Source organism: Crocodylus siamensis, chromosome 12 (genome assembly GCF_052110815.1).
Source record: "Crocodylus siamensis isolate JL-2025a chromosome 12, ASM5211081v1, whole genome shotgun sequence".
NCBI lineage: Eukaryota > Metazoa > Chordata > Crocodylia > Crocodylidae > Crocodylus > Crocodylus siamensis.
Genome location: NC_143406.1, coordinates 34,085,241 through 34,106,943, shown reverse-complemented (window position 1 = coordinate 34,106,943; position 21,703 = coordinate 34,085,241). Strand labels below are relative to the sequence as shown.

Here is a 21,703-nt window from a genome sequence, read left to right as displayed (position 1 = left end):
TCAGGGCCAGGGCCAGGTAGCCACCAACCAAGGCCCCCTGTCCCCACATGCTCCCTTGGGGCCAGTGGCCCGCTAGGTGCTGGGCATAGGAAGCCTGCCTCCACCGCCACCTTCCCAGGGTAGGACAGGTCAAGCATCTGGCAGTGGAAGCACCTTCTGCCATGGCTCCAGACCCTGCTCCCCTCTTCTCTCTCTGCAGGCCAGTCACTCTACTGCATTGCCACACAGCACATGGGCTCAGGGCACTTTGGGCTCCTGGACAACTGGGGCAAGGGGCTCGGCATGCCCCCGCCCTCCCCGCAGGGGGTCCCTCTGATGAGGTGCCCTGGAGCCAGCCCCCTCCCCCATGCTGTCACTGCTGCATGTGACCCAGGTAGTGCATGATGAGCTGTTTGTGCAGGCTAAGGAGTGCCTGAGTCACTACACCCCACTGATGATGATCCTTCCGGTGTCATGGGCACATCTGTGCTCCTGGTTTCAGACCCTGAGCTACAACGATGTAGGGGACAGGCCTGGCCTGCCTTGCAACCTCCACCACCACATGGAGGACTACCTGTTTCAGTGCTACATGTCCCTGCTCCTCGCTACTGAGGAGGATATTACTGCCAGTAATGATACCTTCCTTGGCATGTGAGACCTGTGCCCACACTATGAGGGCACAAGATACTCAATAAAGTTTTTACTTGTGTCTCACCTCTCTGCATGCTGGGGTGGTGGAGGAGTCCAGAGCCAGGGAAGTGTATCTGGGCCAGGCAGGGAGGTGGGGCAGGGGCAGGTGACAGGGACAGGGGCTAGGACCAAGGACAGAGGTAGGAGGGTCTGTGAGGGCCCTCCCCCCAGTGAGGGACTTAGCTTGTGTCCAGGGCTAGTGAGGCTAGTGGCTTAGCGTGGGCCTTCCCATCAGTGATGGCAACCGGTTGCATCTAGTGTCTGCAGCCTGTGATCTGCAGGGGGCTGGTGCCTGGTCAGGGCACTGGTGGCCTCTCTCATTGATTCCACCTGACAGGGCCTCATAAATATAGTAGTTTGAGTGCCCACCCCACATGAACTGCCTCTGCACCTCCACATTGCCCCTAAAATTACCCTTTTAAGGCATATTAAGGGCGCACACGTGTAGACACGTGCCCTTAATGAACCTTAAATCAGGCTAATGTGCATTAAATGCACACGTGTAGACACACCCAGTTTTGTCACCTTAACTTTCTTTTACTGCAATTTTTGTACACAATTCTTTAAATAGAGCAAATGATCATCTAGAACTGATGTGACCTTGATCTGAGGAATGCGTCTGTTTTCAGCTGCCCTCCTTTTCTAAGAGAACATTCAATCTCTGACCAAAGGATAGTATTGCAAACATTACTTGTGAACGCAGCACTACTAGAATTTGTATTGCAGTCCAAGAAGTGTCAGGGACTGTTGACTGTTTTAGCTGGTTTTACTTTGTTAGTTTCTTTTGCTTATAACAAGAGGAAAAATGAGAATGATATGGTATACTTGGACTTCAGGAAGGCCTTTGACACGGTATCCCACCCCATACTGGTGAACAAGTTAAGGGGCTGTGACTTGGATGACTGCACAGTCCGGTGGGTGGAGAATTGGCTGGAGGGTCGCACCCAGAGAGTTGTGGTGGATGGGTCGGTTTCGACCTGGAAAAGTGTGGGCAGTGGGGTCCCGCAGGGCTCGGTGCTTGGACCGATACTCTTTAATGTCTTCATCAGCGACTTGGACGAGGGGGTGAAATGTACTCTGTCCAAGTTTGCAGATGACACTAAACTATGGGGCGAAGTGGACACGCCGGAGGGCAGGGAACAGCTGCAAGCAGACCTGGACAGGTTAGACAAGTGGGCAGAAAACAACAGAATGCAGTTCAACAAGGAGAAATGCAAAGTGCTGCATCTAGGGAGGAAAAATGTCCAGCACACCTACAGCCTAGGAAATGACCTGCTGGGTGGCACGGAAGTGGAAAGGGATCTTGGAGTCCTAGTAGACTCCAAGATGAACATGAGTCGGCAGTGTGATGAAACCATCAGAAAAGCCAATGGCACTTTATCGTGCATCAGCAGATGCATGACAAATAAGTCCAAGGAGGTGATACTTCCCCTCTATCGGGCGCTGGTCAGACCGCAGCTGGAGTACTGCGTGCAATTCTGGGCGCCGCACTTCAAGAAAGATGCGGATAACCTGGAGAGGGTCCAGAGAAGGGCCACTCGTATGGTTAAGGGCCTGCAGGCCAAGCCCTATGAGGAGAGATTAGAGAAACTGGACCTTTTCAGCCTCCGCAAGAGAAGGTTGAGAGGCGACCTGGTGGCTGCCTATAAGTTCGTCAGGGGGGCACAGAAGGGAATTGGTGAGTATTTATTCACCAAGGCGCCCCCGGGGGTTACAAGAAATAATGGCCACAAGCTGGAGGAGAGCAGATTTAGATTAGATATTAGGAGGAACTTCTTCACAGTTCGAGTGGCCAAGCTCTGGAACGGGCTCCCAAGGGAGGTGGTGCTCTCCCCTACCCTGGGGGTATTCAAGAGAAGGTTGGATGTGTATCTAGCTGGGGTAATGTAGGCCCAGCACTCTTTCCTGCTTATGCAGGGGGTCGGACTCGATGATCTATTGAGGTCCCTTCCGACCCTAGCATCTATGAATCTATGAATCTATGAAAAAGAGTTTATCATAGACTTTACACTAACCACATGAGATGCTCCATGGTAACAACAGCATATAATCTAACTAGATACAAAAATTCAGCTGCTTCCACTGAAGTATGTACTAGCAATTTTATGGAGACAAGAAAAGAATTTAATCTCTGCCATTACATATTCATTTTATTGAGCCTCACTCATTAGAAACGCAAAGCCTTCTCCTACATATTTTTCCTGAATGAGAAACCTTCACAAATTTGAAAATAAGGTGTCAATGGGAGTTTTCCATCTGGTCTATTTTCTCTTCATTTTAGATTAGTTTCACAAGACTACTATGCTTGAAGGTTCTTTGTTTTAAAGTGGCTTGATTTTTATCAGTGGAATGAGTGCTCATCTTGGTCTTATTACAATTCTAAGAAGCTTCAACTTCTCTTTTTTTTAAAAAAAAGAGGCTAAAAACTAGATAGTAAAGAAATTGGTTGGAAAGTAAACCAGATTTGTAAAGATAAAATCATACTTGTACTATGTTGATGAATGCCAACTTCATTTAAATTATTGATTTGTCCTCTTAAACAGGGGTGAGAGAGATTTTCTTTCCAATGTTCTTATCTGTTTTTTACTTTGTGTATATTTTAGAGGTGGTTCTTCAGCATGATCATGGACTAGCAGTGGGAATAGCTGGGTTTGCCTATCAGTGAACAAGGGTATTCAGTTTTATCAGTAAAATATCAGGCTAACACTGAAAAATATTAAATTCTAACAGAAGGGAGAAGCAGCAGGCAGTATGTGATGTATTGACTTGCTATGGAGACAGAGTCTACAAAGTCTTATAAAGAGCTTCTTATGAATGGAAGATTATTTGGATACATATAAATACGGCCCTAAACTTTCAAGTGATTAGTAGCCTGGTGTGCCTCCATTTCTGGATGTCAGTATATGGACAACTATTAACAGACATTTCTGATTTTCAGAGATGATACTGGGCTGAACTGGAGTTGTAGGTACCCAGGACCCCTAATATTCAAGCTCTACTGGAAGGCATTTCAGGTTGAGGCACTCAGATTTTGTGAACACTAAAAATGGGGAACTTAACGTTTGGGTCCCTGAAAGGCACTGTTGTATTTGACAAGCTCCTTTCAAAATACTTGCACTGAGTCATCAGCACAGTGATAACTTGCCCGTGTTTCCCTAAGAACAGCCAACTGAGAGTTATGTGACTAAATACCTTTCAGGATGTAGCCCTGAGAGTCTAGTGTTACTTTAACTAGGGTAATAAAAGTAGATTTAAAACAATGCCACTAGGACACGCGCAGGGACATAAATTGTGGGTTGTGCAAGGAGGCACAAGCATTCAGCATTACTACAAACCATTTATGTATTTCTATAAATGTATGTGCTGCATTGCAGACCTGGCTATATTTCAGAGAGTGGGCTCTAGGAACACTAATTAACTAGTCCTCACAGCACCTGGGTGATTATATAGTAAATAGGTTATTCATTCTGTATATAGAGAAGCTATGACACAGAAAGGTTACACAGTGAGTCAATAGTAGGATTATGAGTTGCTGCCTCTCAGGCGTCTGCTCAGTGCACTACTACTTAGCTTTTATGTTGTGTCTGCTTTACTAGCTGAGTCCCTTTAATATATTCTTTGGGAGACACAGGTGTTGTGTTTCACCTCTGCTTGGTGAGACCTAAATGGACTGTGCACACTCCCCCTTACAAATGCATTCAGTCACTGCACCAGCTCAGAAAGGGTCCTTGGGATCCAGGTTGTATGAGCTGAGTAATTACAATGGATCATAACAGCAGGGAGAAAGCTGGCACCTGAGTGGGACCACCAGGATGCAAGTAGGAAATGGAATTCAAGGAGGTTACAAGGAAGACGAAACTCCTTAAGGGTGATGGGAGGTAGAAACTTGGTATTCGAGGAGCAATTTCTGCAGCTAGGACCACAGACCAGAGCCTTATTTTGTTTTCCTCCAGTTGTCTCTATCAAAGAACCCATTCTGGACAAACAGGAATGCCTAGCACAGTCATCCATCTAGAAAGCAGTTCCTATCTCATAATATAACACTGCAATGAGGGAGAACCTAAAAAGCAGTCCAGAGCTCTTCAAATTAGAAAAGAAAGAGTATAAGATTTCTTACTAATAACAGAACTGCTGATAGTGCCACTGCAGGTGCAGCCACTTTTTTGGAGACTGATCTCAGCACTCCCCACATGACTACAACTGGCTTGAGGCTCAGATCTGTTTATAAAGTGGAAACCTTCCGATCGCCAGGATGAATCACCCTCTCTGGCATAAAGCAATGGTTGTAAGCAATCCTGATACCTAATAAGGCACACAGTGACTATTCTTTGCCCATGTGATTGAACAGAGATAACTGAACTAAAGGGGGAAATTGTGGATTAACAAATATTATTGTATATTTGTTCCCCTGTTTTTAATTAAAAAAATAAAAAACCTTGAACCAGCTCTGTAATTGATGAGAAATATAGAATTGGCATTTGCTGGTTCACTGATTTTCTCCCATTCATTTGATATTCACAATTATACCAAAATTTGAAAAATAAAAAATTGAACAGTTTTTAAATTATCCTTTCTATCAAACAGTTTTTTCTAATAGCCTCACCCTACAATTGCAAGCTGAAAATCGAGTCTTTGGCAGTATATAGTAAAGACGATTCTGAACCAAGACCAAGACCTGACCTCCTAAAACTGCAGCTTACACCTATTTATGATGGCACAATGCTGTTAGCAAGATGCCTGAGCTTGGTCTCTCTCCATTATTAAGTGCTTTAAAATTAGCCTACAAAAATAAGGATGATTAAGTGAGTGGCTTTTATCACGTACCCGTCTATACTGTCCTCTTGCCCCGACAAGGGAGACTCTTACAAAGCTTTTAGTGTGGGTGACCTGTTCCATGAAGGTGCTATTTCAATTCTGAAGTGTTACCAACTGGAGTGCTGTAATGTAACATGCTGGCATTTGTGTAATGACACAGAAGCCACACATTTCATTTCATCCCTTGTGTTTTCCTCCAGGTTTCATTAGTCATTTGTGTCATTTTGTCCAAAGCGGAGGGAAGGAACTGGTTATAGCTAATTATCTGCAACAAGGTATAGTACAGCACCAGCTGTGAGTGGAATCGGACTTGGGCACTTGATTTTTCATGTCAAGCAGATCCACATAAACCTCACTACAGGCAGGACAGTATCCTTCAGCTGTGGCTTGTGTTGTGTGGAGGGGAGAAGAGCAGAGACATGCAAAGGATGAAACCCATACTGTCAGGGTGTTTCAGAAACGAATGGCAAAATGGCTGCGCACACTGTATGTCTGTGACAAAGTGAGAAACTACACAGCAGAAGGGAACACCGATCGCAGCACTGGCGAATGCACTCATCGTTTATGACTGTGTGGAGAAGTGATGTGATTCAGTAAATGATCATAGTGTACAAGATGGTTTTATTTATTTCAAAATTGCCATTGGTTTTTAAACTCCACCTTCTTTATAGATTATAACCAGTGATCCTGATGCATGATCCAGCTGCCAGGGCCACAGGGCCAGGGACCCAGGTCTGCAGCCCCCTGCCCCCACAGCAGCACCTGAGCCCTGGCTGCTGTGGCTGCTGCAGCAGGGCAGAGCAGAGCATGAAGCCCAGCTCCCCCTCCCCGGTGGGTGGCATAGCCAGCTTGGAGCCTGTGGTGGGAGACAGGTGCAGACTTATCGCTGCAGGCTCAGGGCTTCCCACTGTGCTGCCCTCCCCTCAGGCCCTCCACAGCCCAACAGGTGGGACCTGGTGTGGCAGGACGGGGGGGGGGTGGTGTGGAGAGGCAGCCGGGTGAGGGGCCAGCCACCCATTCCATCCCTGAGATGAGCCACCCAGGCCCTGTCCCACTCCCCACCCAGGCCCTGTAGCCATGCACACCAGCCCCAGGCTCCAAGCCCCACACACCGCCCCAGCTGGGCAGCAGTCCTAGCCCTAATCCTCCCCAACTCCCTCCCTCCTTCAATCCCCCACAATGCCAGACTTACGTGCGGGGAGCTGTTCTCTAGGCTGCCTGCCAGCCATGTACATGCGTACATGTGCACATGCATATGATGCCCCATGTCTGATCGCCCTCCTCCCGCTCTCCCCAGCCCTTTGCAGGCTGGAACTCTGTTGGCCTGCAGGGGGAAACCCACCATTTCCCATACTTTTCTCCTGTAAATTAAAGACAACAAGAAGTCCTTCTTCAAACATGTGGGAAGTCAGAAAAAGAACATGGGTAACACTGGACCCTTATTAACCCAAGTGGGGTAGCTGATAACTGACACTGAGGAAAAAGCCAGTCTCCTTAATGACTACTTTTCATCGGTCTTCCATCAGCCCAGTGGGATCACCCTGCCTAACAAGAGGCAGGATCACAGGGGAAGGGCAAACCTGCGCCCACCATTACTGCTGATCTTGTGAGGGAACACCTTAAGGAGCTGAAAATCCACAGATCAGCCGGCTCAGATGGAACGCACCCAACAGTGCTAAAGGACCTAGCTGACATTACAGCACACACTATGGTGAGTATATTGAAGAACTCATGGCAGTCAGGCGAGGTGCCTGACGATTGGAAGAGGGCCAATGGGGTGCCTATCTTCAAGAAAGGGAGAAGGGAAGATCCAGGGAACTACAGGCCAATTAGCTTGACCTCAATCCCTGGAAAGATCCTGGAAAAAATCATCAAGGAAGCCATTACCAACATCCTAACAGAAAGTAATATTCTGAGAGATAGCCAACACAGCTTCATGGTGGGTAGATCTTGTCTGACCAACCTGATTTCCTTCTATGACCAGGTGATGCATCACCTGGACAAAGGCGAAGAGGAAGATATCATATTCTTGGACTTCAAGAAAGCCTGTGGCCTGGTGTCCCACGATGTCCTCATGGAAAAATTGGGGAATTGCGGCCTAGACAATTTCATGGTTTGATGGCTGGGGAACTGGCTCTGTGGACAGACCCAGAGAGTGATAGTTGATGGAACCAAATCAACTTGGTGCATTGTAATCAGTGGCATCTCCCAGGGCTCCATTCTTGAACCTGTACTCTTCAATGTGTTTATAAATGATTCAGACTTGGGCATTATAAGCGGACTGGCTAAGTGTGCTGATGACACCAAACTATGGGGAAGTGCAGCCACCCCAGAAGATAGGCTGGCAATCCAGGGCAACCTCGACAGACTTACAAGGTGGGTGGATCAAAACCTGATGGCATTCAACGCTGAGAAATGCAAGGTGCTCCACCTTGTGAAAAAAAAACCCACATCATATTTATATGCTTGGCAGTGCTATGCTAGCTAGCACCACATCTGAAAGAGACTTGGAGGTCATGACTGACCACAAGATTAACATGAGTCACTAATGTGACACCGCAGATGACAAAGCAAACAAAACTTTGGCCTGCATCTTGAAACAAGACCCAGGAAGTCATCCTCCCACTTTACTTGGCCTTGGTGAGACTACAGCTGGAATACTGTGTCCAGTTCTGGGCTCCACAATTCAGAAAGGATGTGGAGAAGCTCAAGAGAGTCCAGAAGAGAGTCAAGTGAATGATCAGAGGACAAGAGAGCATGCCTTATGAGGAGAGGCTGAGACATGGGATTCTTCAGCCTGGAAAAACATAGGCTCAGGGATGACTTGGTGGCAGCTTATAAGTATATAAAGGGTGTGCATCAGGAACTGGGAGGGCATTTGTTTACCAGGGTACCCCATGGGAAGACTAGGCCCAGTGGTAACAAACTCTTGGAAGACCATTTTAACCTGGACATAAGGAAAAACGTTTATGTCCGAGTTCCCAGGGCCTGGAATAGACTCCCCCCAGAGATGGTGCAGGCACCTACTCTGGATTCCTTGAAGAAGCACTTGGATGCTTATCTTGCTGGGATCATTTGACCCCTGCTGACTGCCTGCCCTTTGGGCAGGGGGCTGGACCCAATGATCTTGTGACGTCCCTTCCAGCCCTAATGTCTATGAAATCTATAAAACATGCAGGTTTTACTGCAGTTTTCCTTGGCGAACAGGAAACCCAGATCCCTGATTATAACCAAGGAACTGCCTGAAGGTACATTACGTGTACAGGCTTAACTGAGACCCTGTGGGTCAAACTTCAAGGAAGGAAGGGGGAGAGGGATCTGGTGGTAGGGGTTTACTACAGGCCACCACATCAGGAGGAAGAGCTGGATCTGGAATTCTCCGGGCAGCTGGGGGAGGCCGTGCGTGCAAAGGATGTTGTGGCATGGGTGATATGGATTACCCTGACATCAGCTGGGAGGAGCAGTTGGCCAGGTCTAGCCACTCACTAAGGTTCCTGATGTGCGTACAGGACCTACACCTCATGCAGGAGGTACTCGTCCCCACTAGGGAAAATGCCATACTGGATCTGGTGTTAGCCTCTGGGGACGACCTGGTGGGAGAGGTGCTAGTACAAGGGAAGCTAGGGGACAGTGATCGTGACATGATCCAGTTTGGTATTCAGAGAAAGGTGGGGAGGGTAACTAGCACAGCGCAAATGCTTGACTTTAGGAAAGCCACCTTTGATGTGCTCAGGGCAGTAGTCAGGGAGGCACTCGGAGGCCAGGGGGTAGCTAGTATGGGGGTCCAGAAAAGGTGGTCCTCCTCAAGGAGGCTATCCTTGGGGCGCAGCAGGATGCAATTCCTCTGCGCAGGAAGGCGGGAAAAGGGACCAAGAAAACTTCATGGCTAAGCGTGGATATCTAGGCTGGCCTGAGGGCAAAGAAAAAAGTGTACTGGTGGTGGAAGCAGGGGGCAGGGACAAAGAAGGAGTACACCTCCCTGACCCGAGCTTGTAGGGGTTTGGTAAGGAAAGCTAAAACAGCACTGGAGCTTAGATTAGCTTCTGGGATTAAGGATAATAAAAAGTCCTTCAAGTATATAGGTAGCAAGAAGACGTCTTGGGGTAACACTGGACCCCTACGGGGCAGGGCAGGGCAGGGCAGTTGGTGACGGCCGCACGAGAGAGGGCAGAGGTCTTCAACAAGTTCTTTGCCTCCATGTTCCCGTCTGCTGACAATGGGGTGCTCTCGGGTGATAGTGTTGAGAGGCCCAGGAAGGATGCAAGTCCCCCAACTGTTAGTTCAGACCTAGTTAAGGATTACCTGGAAGGCTTAGATGCATCCAAGTCGGGATGACCTTCATTTCCGGGTGCTGAGGGAATTGGCTGGTGTCATTGCGGAGCCATTGGCATGGCTGTTTGAGGACTCCTGGTGCTCCGGCCAAGTCCCTGAGGACTGAAAAAGGGCCAATGTGGTCCCTATTTTCAAGAAGGGGAGGAAGGAAGAGACTGGCAACTACAGGCCAGTCAGCCTCACTTCTATCCTGGGGAATGTCTTTGAAAAAATTATCAAGGGCCACATTTGTGAGAGCCCTGCAGGGGAAGTGATGTTGAGGGGTAACCAACATGGGTTCGTGCCAGGCCGATCCTGCCTAACTAACCTGGTCTCTTTCTATGACCAGGTAACAAAGAGCTTAGATGGGAAGGAGGAAGTCGATGTCATCTTCTTGGACTTCCAGAAGGCCTTCGACACAGTGTCCCACCCAATTCTGGTTGACAAGCTGAGGGACTGCGGCATTGATGAATGCACAGTCACATGGGTGGCAAACTGGCTCCAGGGGCGCACCCAGAGGGTGATGGTGGACGGGTCGATGTCGACTTGGGAGGGTGCGGGCAGCGGAGTCCCCCAGGGCTCGGTCCTTGGGCCAGTGCTGTTCAACATCTTCATTAGCGACCTGGACGAGGAGAGCACCCTGTTCAAGTTCACTGATGACACCAAGCTGTGGGGCAAAGTGAATACACCGGCAGGCAGGGACCGCATCCAGGCAGACCTGGATACGTTGGTGAAGTGGGCGGATCTGAACAGGATGCAGTTCAGCAAGGACAAGTGCAGGGTGCTGCACCTGGGGAGAGGGAACCAGCATTATGGTTATAGGTTAGGGGCTGCCCCTTTTGGCAGCACAGAGACAGAGAGGGATCTTGGAGTCAGGATCAACTCCAGGATGAATATGAGTCGCCAATGCAACGAAGCAATAGGCAGAGCCAACCGCACCCTGTCCTGCTTCAACAGGGGCATCACTAACAGGTCCAGAGAGGTCTTGCTCCCCCTCTATGCAGCGCTGGTCAGGCCGCAGCTGGAGTACTGTGTCCAGTTCTGGGCGCCGCACTTCAAGAAGGACGTGGAGAGCCTGGAGAGGGTCCAGAGGAGGGCCACTTTTATGGTCGGGGGCCTCCATGGCCAGCCCTATGAGTGGCTGAGGGACCTGAATCTCTTCAGTCTCCGCAAGAGGAGATCTTGTGGCTGCCTACAACCTTATCAGGGGCCACCAGCAGAGACTCAGGAAAAGTCTGTTCACCAGGGCCCCCCTTGGAGTCACCAGGAACAATGGCCACAAGCTGAGGAGGGATAGGTTTAGGTTTGATATTAGGAAGAACTACTTCACGGTAAGGGTAGCCAGGGCCTGGAACAGGCTTCCCAGAGAGGTGGTGCTCTCACCTTCCCTGGAGATCTTCAAGAGGAGACTGGATAGGCACCTGACTGGGGTCTTATGACCCCTGCCTCCCCCAGTGCTCCTTCCTCCCCATGGCGGGGGGTCGGACTCGATGATCTGTCTAGGTCCCTTCCGACTCATTGATTCTATTATTCTGTGATACATTAGCTATGACATCAGAAGCTAGTGTATAATTTCCTGTAGACTTAAATGCAAAAGACAAAGGAGTGAGGAAATGCTAATAGGCTGTGGAGCCTGCTGGGCAACCAGACCTTGCTATCTATTTTAGCACTAGACACTATGCTAACCTGGATGATTTCTCTTCACCAAATGCCCCTTGTTTTATGGCAGCACGTATTTCTTTGGACAAAATGCATGCTGCAGGAAGTGTCTGTGTGATTATGGAAGTCAATGCATGTGTTACCAACAAGCTATTTCAAGCCTGCAGTAAGAGTGAGTTGTATTAGCAGCCTATTAGGCATTTCCTGACATTGTTCAAATGCAGTTTGCAAAGCAAAAAGCTTCCAATCATTTCAGTTAGAAAGCTTTGGGCAACCTCCTCAACTGATGGAAATTTGCATGGCTTCATTGACTTGAGTGGAGCTGCTGTTAAGGTCCATCTACACCATGCCCCTGTACCTCTTTGTCACTGTAATCTCTGGTGTATTTAAGAATGATCTGGTTAGCCATATTAGTTTGAAGTCAAGTAGCAGGCAGGGTAGATTCGCACTTTGTAGACTAACCAAAGTATGTGCGTGTGCATATATGTGGTGTCTATATAGCATACGCTTTCATGGGCTAAAGGTCACTTCATCAAATGCTGTGAAAAGGCATGGACAAAACAGTGTATAAGAAGCAGAGATAAACTTGAATATAGAAGGGAAGGGGGAGAGAGAGGGAGAAGAGGAGAAGGGGGTCAGTGCTGAGAGAGGCAAACAAACACGGAATAAACCCATTTGAACAAAGGAGTCACAAAAGCTAATCCAGGTAATGGGATAAGCATCTATAGTGCTTGTTCAAATCATACTTAACACAGTCCAGTCCATGGATAATTTCTTGTTCCACAATTTCTCATTCCAATAGTTGTTTAAAGGTTTGCTGCCCAAGAGCAGTTACCCTGAGGTCAGCAATGGCGTGTCCAAGGAAGGTGAAGTGTTCTGCCACAGGCCTGCATGTTTTTCTACAGCTGATGTCAGATTGGTGTTTATCTTTCACATACGGATAGCCCTGTCTCTACAATGTAGACAGTGTGTGATTCAGTCCAGTGATGATGTGAACTATTGATGTTGGGGCACAGAAGGCATCTGGGTCCATTGCAAGGCCCGGTATATAAACAGTATATAAACTGTTTCTGTGGTTGCTCTTTGGTAGGAATTTCCTAGGAAAGCTTTAAAAACCAATTAAGAAACTATCAAGGTAAGCAAGTTCCAGTGTTGGGGGGCCTTGGACTGAGCAAGGTTCTTGCTGCCAACCTCATAGTCTTAGCCCATGAATCAACAGCAAGAGCCTTCCACATGATTTTATCCTTAGAGCATAGAGCAGCCAGATCCCAGACCATTAACAAAAAAAAAAGCTCGCTCTTGCTTGTCAAAGCTAGAGATCTACTGCACTGGACAACTGCTGGCTGGTTTTGAGGGTAGATTATGGGGCTGGCAGCCATTGGTGCCCCCCCCCACACACACCTCTGATTGGCCAAGGGGACCTGGTGGCCCAACCCCTCACTGCTGATTTCAGCCAATCAGCTGTGAGAGGTGGGGCAGCAGCGGCCACAAGGACTGCTGGCTCCCTAGAGGGAGCCACGTTGCAGGTTTGGTGTGTTTTTTGTCTTTCTCAGGGAGCCCACCCAAAGCATGGAGCCCGTGCTTTTTCATGGTCCTGGCCAAAATTGTGGTTTCTACAAAAATTGCAAACTTGCAATTTTGTCCCTAGTGATAGCCATACCACTCCAGCATTGTTGTTAACAGTCTGACAGCATGGCTGTATTCAATCTTTATTTTCAAAGGCTGAAAAATATGGCTATACATTTGCTTTGGAGTGAAATTCTCTAGTATGGTACACTTTTCAAAACTGGATAGAGAAAGAGTTTGCACTATTTGTTGCTGGCTCTGTGGCGACTGCCTGCAGGCACCACCAGCAGTGGCAACCAATCACAGGGGGTGCACTGCCAATCTCAGGGAGTGCACGTGCACCCACGTGCACTCCCTACGTGTCACCAATGCCCTCTCTGCCCACTTTGCCTTAACAGGGACATGCCAGCCAGTGTCTCCACTCGGGGGTCCCTGCTGAGCCCAGACAGCATGCCGGGGTGCTGGAGGACTCTAGTTTAACTGAAACCAGCAAGGGGTCTGGGACAGACATTGCACAAATCGGTTTGACCCAAATCAGTTAAGTCTGATACTACATTCACCAGATTTATCTCAAACCACTTTCAGCTGTTTTGAAACTGGTTTATGTGCACTGAATGTCTGTTCTGTTACAGGTTTAAACCAGTTTCTGATCACTTAAACTGGTTTATGTGTAATGTCTGCCCGTAGCCAAAGGGTTGGACTCACTAGCACAGTGCTGAATTCTGACCTTAAATACTCATGTTGGCTCTCTCAGGTTTCTCCTTAGTTACTGAAGTCCCATTGAATAACCAAGGAAAAACCTGACAGGATCTTTGAAATCCTGTCAGGGAGTTAGGGGTTCAAGTCCCATTGGATTTCCAGTATGATTTGGACTAATATCCACTGACCTTTACCAGGATTTGTGTTCCTAAATCCCTTCTGTGTTTTGAAAATCTCTCCCACGGTAACATTTTTAATTTGATGTCTCAGAACTTGCTTTTTACTCATAGCTTAATGTCTTCCATTTATGAAAAGTCAAGTCTGGCTGCTATTATTTCAGAACATGGGCTGATCTCTTGTGACATAATTTGCCTATGAACATTCGTCAAGTAAATGGCAGAGCCTGGATTAGATTTTTGAACCACCTGACCTTACAGCCCACTAGTTGCTCTTTCAGACCTCGCTCCCTCCCACATGCAACATGAACTCTGGTATGAAAACATGCTCTGCAGAGAAGCAGAGCGCCAACATTTCCTTTGCAAACAACAGATCACCTTTGGAGGGGGGAGGTTTGTTTGTTTGTTTCTGTTTTGTTATGTTTTAATGTCAAGCAGATAAGTAGCCCCTAAATAGCATTCCTTCCTATGTTGATTAATTTTGCATAGCATTTTTCCCCGAAGGGTTGGTACTTACATAAACCTGAGTTCTGATTCTCTTCTGACTAAGACTTCCCGAAGCCTCTGGATCTTTGCCATCTCCAGTTCGATTTCCTCAGGCATCATTGTTGTTTCAGCCATAGAAATGATGTCAAGTTGACCTATGCGTGTAAAGGAAGACAGGAAATGAATGAGGCTGGTCAGACTGACTTAGTAGGACTGTTAAAGAATGCAAACAACCAGAGAGGTGCCAGGCCATAGGGTAATTAACATGGATCGGAGAGACTATCTGAGGCAAGTCCTTTTCCTTTTTCTGGCTACTTTCAGTGGTTTGTAATCACTTAAAAATAAAAGCACTCCTTTAAATCTCTAATGCAGTGTGACAGGCGTTTCAGTTAGTCAGAAGCTATCTCATCTTAAAAGGCAGTGTACCCCAGACGAACCCCATGGGCAATCACGGCCACTGTGCTGTAATTCACATTGCTCCACACTTCATATAGAAGCCAAATAGTTGCTACAAAATGTATCAGATACAAGGATTTGCTATTGTGAGCAACTCTGTGTTGGCAGAAGTATGGATACAGTGAACCAATAAGGATTCTTAATCTCTAGTACCTATGATTCTTCCTGGTACTCCAGTAATTGCAGTATGGCAGTAGCATGGATCAAGGGGCTCACTGGTGAAGAGGCAACATCCAGCCTAATCCTGTGAGGTGCTGATGTGATACTGGTATCTCTGATTTCTAGAGTTTTGGTGATTGGCTGAACATACACAACACTTGCTAGGAAGCACTTAGTGACTGGCAGGAGCAGGCCCCACTTCGTTATTATGTCAGTATAATAAGAGAAGATGTTATTGGTCTGTAGAGAAGTGTGTCAGAAGCTAAGAATGACCTCAGAAGAAGCCTTATTCTGCTGTTTGGGCTCAATTTTCAGAAAATGCTGGAAAATTGCTTTCTGCAAATTGGGCCACTTCATAGTGTCCCGAGCTGATTAACAGAGCATAACTGACTTCTGGCCTTAGGGGCTACATGTAAAGCCCTCCTAGACCTTCCCCAACTGAGAACAAGAAATCATAAAAACATTCTGAGTTTCGATTTAACAGGAAGACAGACATACAGAGCTACATTATTATAGCCAGGGAAACTTACAGTAGGAATCAATCAAAAGAAACAAGAGGACAGTAAAAATAAGGACAACAGGTTACATTGTTATGATTAAAACATCCACAAACCTTGGTGAAAGATCACTACTATACTTTTAAGAAGCCTCTCAGCTGGGCAGCCTGCTTATTGGCTTATTTTTAGCCATGAAATAAACTATAATTTCTGGTTCTTTGTTTGATTTTACTACCAAGAATCCTTTAACATACAGATAGCACATTATCAGAGCTGAGTTTACTCTTTGTAAAGCTGTGTTTCACTGCTAGATCAAAGAATCAATAGCTATCAGTTTTCTTTTTGTGGCATTTCAGTGCTCCCAAGTTATTTTAACTGGCTGTATCAAAAAACCCAGCTTTGAAGCAAATTTATTTTCCGAACATGCTAAACAGGATGCAGGAAATCATCATGCTGGTTCAAAGAATTAAAGCCAATAATTCTGACAATTAAAAAAAAGACAAACTCATACATAAGTTTTTTAAAATACGTAGCTCTTGAGAACAGGGATAATAGAAACAAATGTGATGCCCCTTCCTTGGGTTTGTAATTATGTTCTTACCCACTAGGCACATCTATCTATAAAAGTTCCTGTGTTTCTTGTGGACCAGAGAAGCTACCCCACTGTGATCTCAGCCATTCTGGAAATGAGTCAGTCCTCTGTGTAGACATCCAGCGCTAAACCCTTGTCTTCTTTGCATTGTGCCAACCTTTTGAGTCTCCTGGACTGGCTAGGAGATTCCCAAATTTGGGTGTCCCTGATGAATCATACATTTTAAGGTGGAATGATTGTGGTGATAATCTAGTTTCACCTCCTTCATAACACAAGCCACAAAATTTCACCTCCTTGAAGCACAAGAACGTGTGGCTGAAATAACAGCATTTCTTTTAGAAAGACATTTAAAGTCCAGTCCTAGGGGAGCTCTAGAGCTACTGGTGAAAAGCAATACGCCTAAGTCTGAGGTTAGCCTCCTCTAACTGGAGACACCTTATGATGCCATGTCTGACTATGGTGAACTGCCAAGAACTCAACCTGTGTAGCAAGAGAGATGCAGTGCACCGGGCATTGCTCTGAGCATAGCTCTGTGGCTGTGCCCATGCTGTTGGAAAGGGTGTGAAATCCTAATAGACCTAGGGATTTAAAAAGGGTGGGGAGGAATGAAGGGAGCTAAAGGCAACATGAGAATTTGAGTTAAAGTCAGAGGTGGGAGAAAACCTACAGGCGGGAGTGTGGGGAGCTGCACTGATGATGGGGAACAGATGGGAACTTCAGATGAGAAATAATGGTTCAGCAGGGAGGAAGAGCAAAGGAATGAAAGGTAGTATGACAGTGGTGGGTTTATGGAAATCAAGTAATAAATTACTATGAATATACAAATTAAGGGCTAATGACATAATTTGTATAGAATCTCCAGCTTTCAAGACCTCTACCTTCTTAACAGGTATGACTGAGAGCTGCCTTAGTGGACTGAGAGACTCATTAGGTGGCATGTTCTGTTGCTTGCTTTGTTTCTGCAACCTTAGGCAAATCATCAGCCTATCAGTGCCTGAGTTTTCCTCCTTCTAATGTTGCATGTGATACTATTCACCCAACCTGACAGGAGTGTCCTGGGTCATAACAAATGCATATTTATAAAATCCTTTGAGCTCTTTGGATGCAAAATGCTTTAGCATCATGTTAACAAGCTTAGGCTTTTTGTATAGTTTTTAATATGCATGGCCCAAGTTCTCTGCTGTAAGTTAAGCCTCATTAAGATGCTGAACAAAACTTGTCCACAAGGCCAGTGCTATGTAGACCCCAACAGAGCCATACCTGCATCTTCATAACATGAAGAAGGAACATTTAATATTATTGAAAATAAATATGAGCTGATACTGCAATTGCATATGTGTGAGTTTGTGTGTGTCAGCCAACTGCTTCTTAGCATATACTGCTGTTAGAGAAATGAAAGCTCAGGCTCTGGTAGTGAGCCAAGATTCATAAAGCATGAGTGGAGGCAATACTAAGATTAGTCATAGCGTGCGACAGCACTAGAATATTTTGCCTGGTCTGCAGTCACTGGAATTAATTTCAGTGGAGAAGAAAAAGTGTAATATTAATACTATATGAACAAAGAGAGATTATCATGAAAATAATTACTATGTAGAAATAAAGCCATCAAGATACTGCTTATAATGAGAAAGACTGCAAGGTAAAGGCAAAGCAAATTACACATATTTTTCCTTCAGTCTAAATGCAGACTTGTATAGTTAAACTGGATATTAATTTAATGATCACATTTCATCCCCACTACGCCATCCATAAAAGGAACATTAGCCACCTGCAAGGAAAAGCACCAAAAAGAAATGTACTTCAAGTCAATATACACAAAAAAAAATTTGGAAATGGCCTGGAGTGATACAATGAGAAATAGGAGGATATACATTTCTAACTATTGGCATTTTCAGACAGATTTGTAAAAAAATAGTGATAAAATCCAATGAGTAATCAGTAAATATTCTGGTACAGTTGATTTACATGGTTATAGCATCGTTCATTGAGAAGCCTGCTGTGCTTTGCAAACACTAAGTGATTTAGCCTCATAAGGCCCCAAGAGGAAAGTACTATCCACATCTTAACAGGAGATAAACACACAAAATAACTGATGTGTCCAAGGTCACACAGGAAATTTATGCAAGAGCCTGGTATTTCAGCTTCCATTCCTATGCCACAAGCACAAGGCAGTGGTGGTTGTTGTTATTATTAATAAAACAGTAGTATATATAGGCCTGACCTGCAATCAGAGCTCCATTGTATGAGGAACTATGCAGAAGTATAGCAATGAACAATCCATGGCCCAAATCACTTCCATTCTCAACAAAATATATAGGCCAGAAGAGATGAAACAGCAGCTATCTTACTAAGTTCTGTTTATCAATGCAGTAGGCCCAGAGGAAGCACAGATCATGTTCCACTACTCTCTGTCACTTTTGACTTGTATGATTAACCGCCTTCACTTAGTCTCTCAGTCTAGGGACAGACATTCAAACAGCCTGAGCCTAAATTGATTCAATCTTTGCAGGTTAGTCTAACCTGGCTCGGCTGAACTGGTTTGTAACCGTTCAGATATCCCCTCTAGACTGAAGAAATGCAGGCACATGCCTGCAGTGGCTTACGCTAGAAGTCAGGGGGCACTAGAGCAGTATTCCTTTCCCTTCCACAGTGCTGAGCTGAGGGGAGGGGGCATGGCCAGGCCCTGGCAAAACCTCTGATTAGGGAGGGGTGTAAACCTTCTCCCCGTCTGCACTGTCCCAGGCTTTTCCCCACTCCCTGCTCAAGGGGCAAGCGTGTTGCCAGAGCACAGCCCCTGCTCCCCAGCCCTCCTGGAGGGGGAACCCAGCTGCCAGGGCTTTGGGGCCAGCAACCCACGTCTACAACTCCCTGCCCCCAACAGAAGGCAGTGGCTGCTGTAGCAGAAGGAGCACAGAGTCAGCTCCCCCAATGCTGCCTGCCTGCTGAGGGTGAAGGTGAGGGCGGGGCCAGCTCTCAGTGGCAGCACACACTCCTGAGGGGTAGGGGAGACCCGTACCCCCGGTCCATGTGGGGGGTGGGGGCAAGGCATGTGCACTCTGTGTGGCTTCTCTGAAGGGCTGACAGCATGTCGCTCTGGGTCCACATGCCACCAACTGGGCAGGCACTCCTGAGGGAAGCTGGCTGGGGGCTGAAGGAGTGGGGAGGTGTTGGGGAAAGCTGTGCATGGAGTGCCTGTCCAGCCAGAGGCACATGGACTTGGAGTGGAACAGTATTGGCCTAAGCAGACTCCGCACCTCCATGTGCAGTTTCCCTGAAGGTCCTATACCACACCACTCCGCATCCACGCACTGCCAGCCAGGCAGACTCTCTATGTGGGGCTTTTCCCAACACGTCCCCAATCCCTCAGTCCCCAGCCACCTTCCTGCAGGACTGCCCACCCAGCCGGCAGCACGTAGACCCAGATTGGTGCACTATCAGCCCTTCAGGGAAGCCACACATGGAGGCACAGAGCCTGCTCAGGCTGATACTGTGCTGCTTGTGATCCACATGCTGCCAGCTGGGCAGGCACTCCATGTCTTTCCCTAACAGCTTCCTGCTTCCATAGCCCCCAGCCAGCTTTGCCCCCAGCCAGCCAGCCAGCTCAGCCCCCCACTAGCTTCCTTCCCAGCCCTGCTGGTGCCCCAGCCTTGACCTACAACCTGCAGCCCCCTGCAAGCCCCACTTACAGGCCCCAAGAAGGAAAGTGAGCTGAGCCAAGCTTTGGGTAACTAAGAGCCTCAGGCCCCGCCCTTTCCCCCTCTCTCTCCCCCTTTGGACAGGGTTGGGGGTTTCCTATCCTTTTTGCAATTAGCTCTTGCAGGCTGGAACTCTGCCAGCCTGCAGAGCTCTTTGCAAAACTGGGAAATCTGTGGGTTTCTCTGCTAAAAGGTAAAATCTGTTTTTTCTCTGATAAAATAGGGAAATCCATGGTTTTCTCTGTTTTTCCATGGAAAATGGAAAACCCAAATTCCTGTGTGACAGGCAAGCTTGCTAGCAGGGTTTATCAGTGTTTATCAGCCCATCAACAAAACAAAAGCTTCTGTCATTAGTTCAAGCTCTTCTTAAACACTATTTTCCAAGGAAGGGACAGAGGGACATTACCAGCTGACTTGTTGCTTAGCTCCAAAAGACCTAAACTGACACTGTTCTACCTGCCTGTCCCAGTGAAATTGGAGACACACACACACACACACACACCTCAGCATTAACCAGCATACCGCATGCCTAGGGTCTGTGGGGCTGGAGTCCATGCTGTGGGAGATGAGAAGGAGGAAGGGGGTGGGGAATCCCTGCTTGAGCAGTGAGTAGCAAGGGGAGTACCTGCAATCTCCACCAGAGCTCTGGCAGGAAGCATGGGGGGCAGGGGCAGGGCCAGCTCTGCTTTTTGGAGCAGACAGCCCCACTCAGAGCTGCAAAGCACCTGGGATGCTGGGGGACTCTGGTTTAACTTAAACCAGGAAGGGGTCTGGGACCGACATTGCAAAAACTTGTTTGATCCAAATCAGTAAAATCTGATGCTACATTCAACCAGGAATACTTTAAACCAGTTTCACCCATTGTGAAACTGGTTTATGTGTACTGAACTTATGTTCTGTTATAGGTTTAATACAGTTTCTGATCACTTAAACTGGTTTGTGTGTAATGTCTGTCCTTAGCCTCAAAGGCTCTCAAAAAAAAGATGCTAACTGATACCTACTGCAGCACTGATCTTTCTTAAGGGAAACACCAGTTCACTGGAAACCAGACTGGCCAACTTGTTAAAAAAATCAAATATTGGTCCTTTAGATTAAAATGATTTTACACCAGTGGTCTACAACATATTTCAGTAGAAGATCACTTTTTGAATGAAATTTCAGCCCAGCATCTACCATGCCCTCCCCGCCAGCAGATCAGTGTGTGTGTGTGTGTGTGTGTGTGTGTGTGTGTGTGAGGTGGGGGTGGGGGGGTAGCACATGGTAGATCCTGGCCTGCAATTTTCCGATTTAACTCAGCACCACACTAAGCAAGGGACAGGGAGAGGGAGAAGGATGGGGCAGGGCTGGGGTGAGGGGGCCCCAGCTGGGCTGGGTAGTGAGACTGGGGCACAAGGGGGCTCCCGCCGCTGTCTGCACCCCAGCAGAAGCACCTGCCCCCCTGATTTGTGCACAGGGTGGGGCTGGGGCCTGACGTTATGTGCTTCCAGCCACTGGGCTGGGCCACGCCCCCAGCAGGTTTCAGTGTAGTCAGGTCCAGGTGCTGGGATGATCACTCATCCAGGGGCAGGGGGCGGATCCCGCCACTGTGTGCAGCCTGGCAGAGGCCTGGGGGGCATGTGCCTCCCCATTTGTGCTGGGGCAGAGGTGGTTGCTGCTGTGCTTTGCGTCCTGAGCCCCCACAGCAGCTGGCTTCGGAGAGGCATGCAAAGCCCAGTGCACAGCAGCAGCCGCCTCCACCCCGGCCTAGATGGGGGAGATGGGGCATGTGCTCCCTGGGCCGCCTTCAGGCTGCACACAGCAGCAGGAGCCCTCCATGCCCCTGGACAATCTTCTGACCACCTGGCCCAGCCTGGCTGGGGCCCCACTCACCTGAGCCCTATCCCTGCCTCCGCTCCACTCCGTCCCTTACCACAGGGCCTCAGT

The 21,703-nt window shown here is 47.5% G+C and overlaps 1 protein-coding gene across 2 annotated transcripts in view; it reads right to left on the bottom strand.

Moving 5' to 3' along the window:
• Positions 1 to 21,703, bottom strand: part of BMERB1 (bMERB domain containing 1) — a 128,507-nt gene that overhangs the window by 57,048 nt on the left and 49,756 nt on the right. For both annotated transcript variants that reach the window (XM_090024326.1, XM_090024325.1), the window contains exon 2: positions 14,413 to 14,536. In XM_090024326.1, coding sequence (XP_089880452.1) covers positions 14,413 to 14,536 — 124 coding nt within the window. The remainder of the gene's footprint in view (positions 1 to 14,412; positions 14,537 to 21,703) is intronic.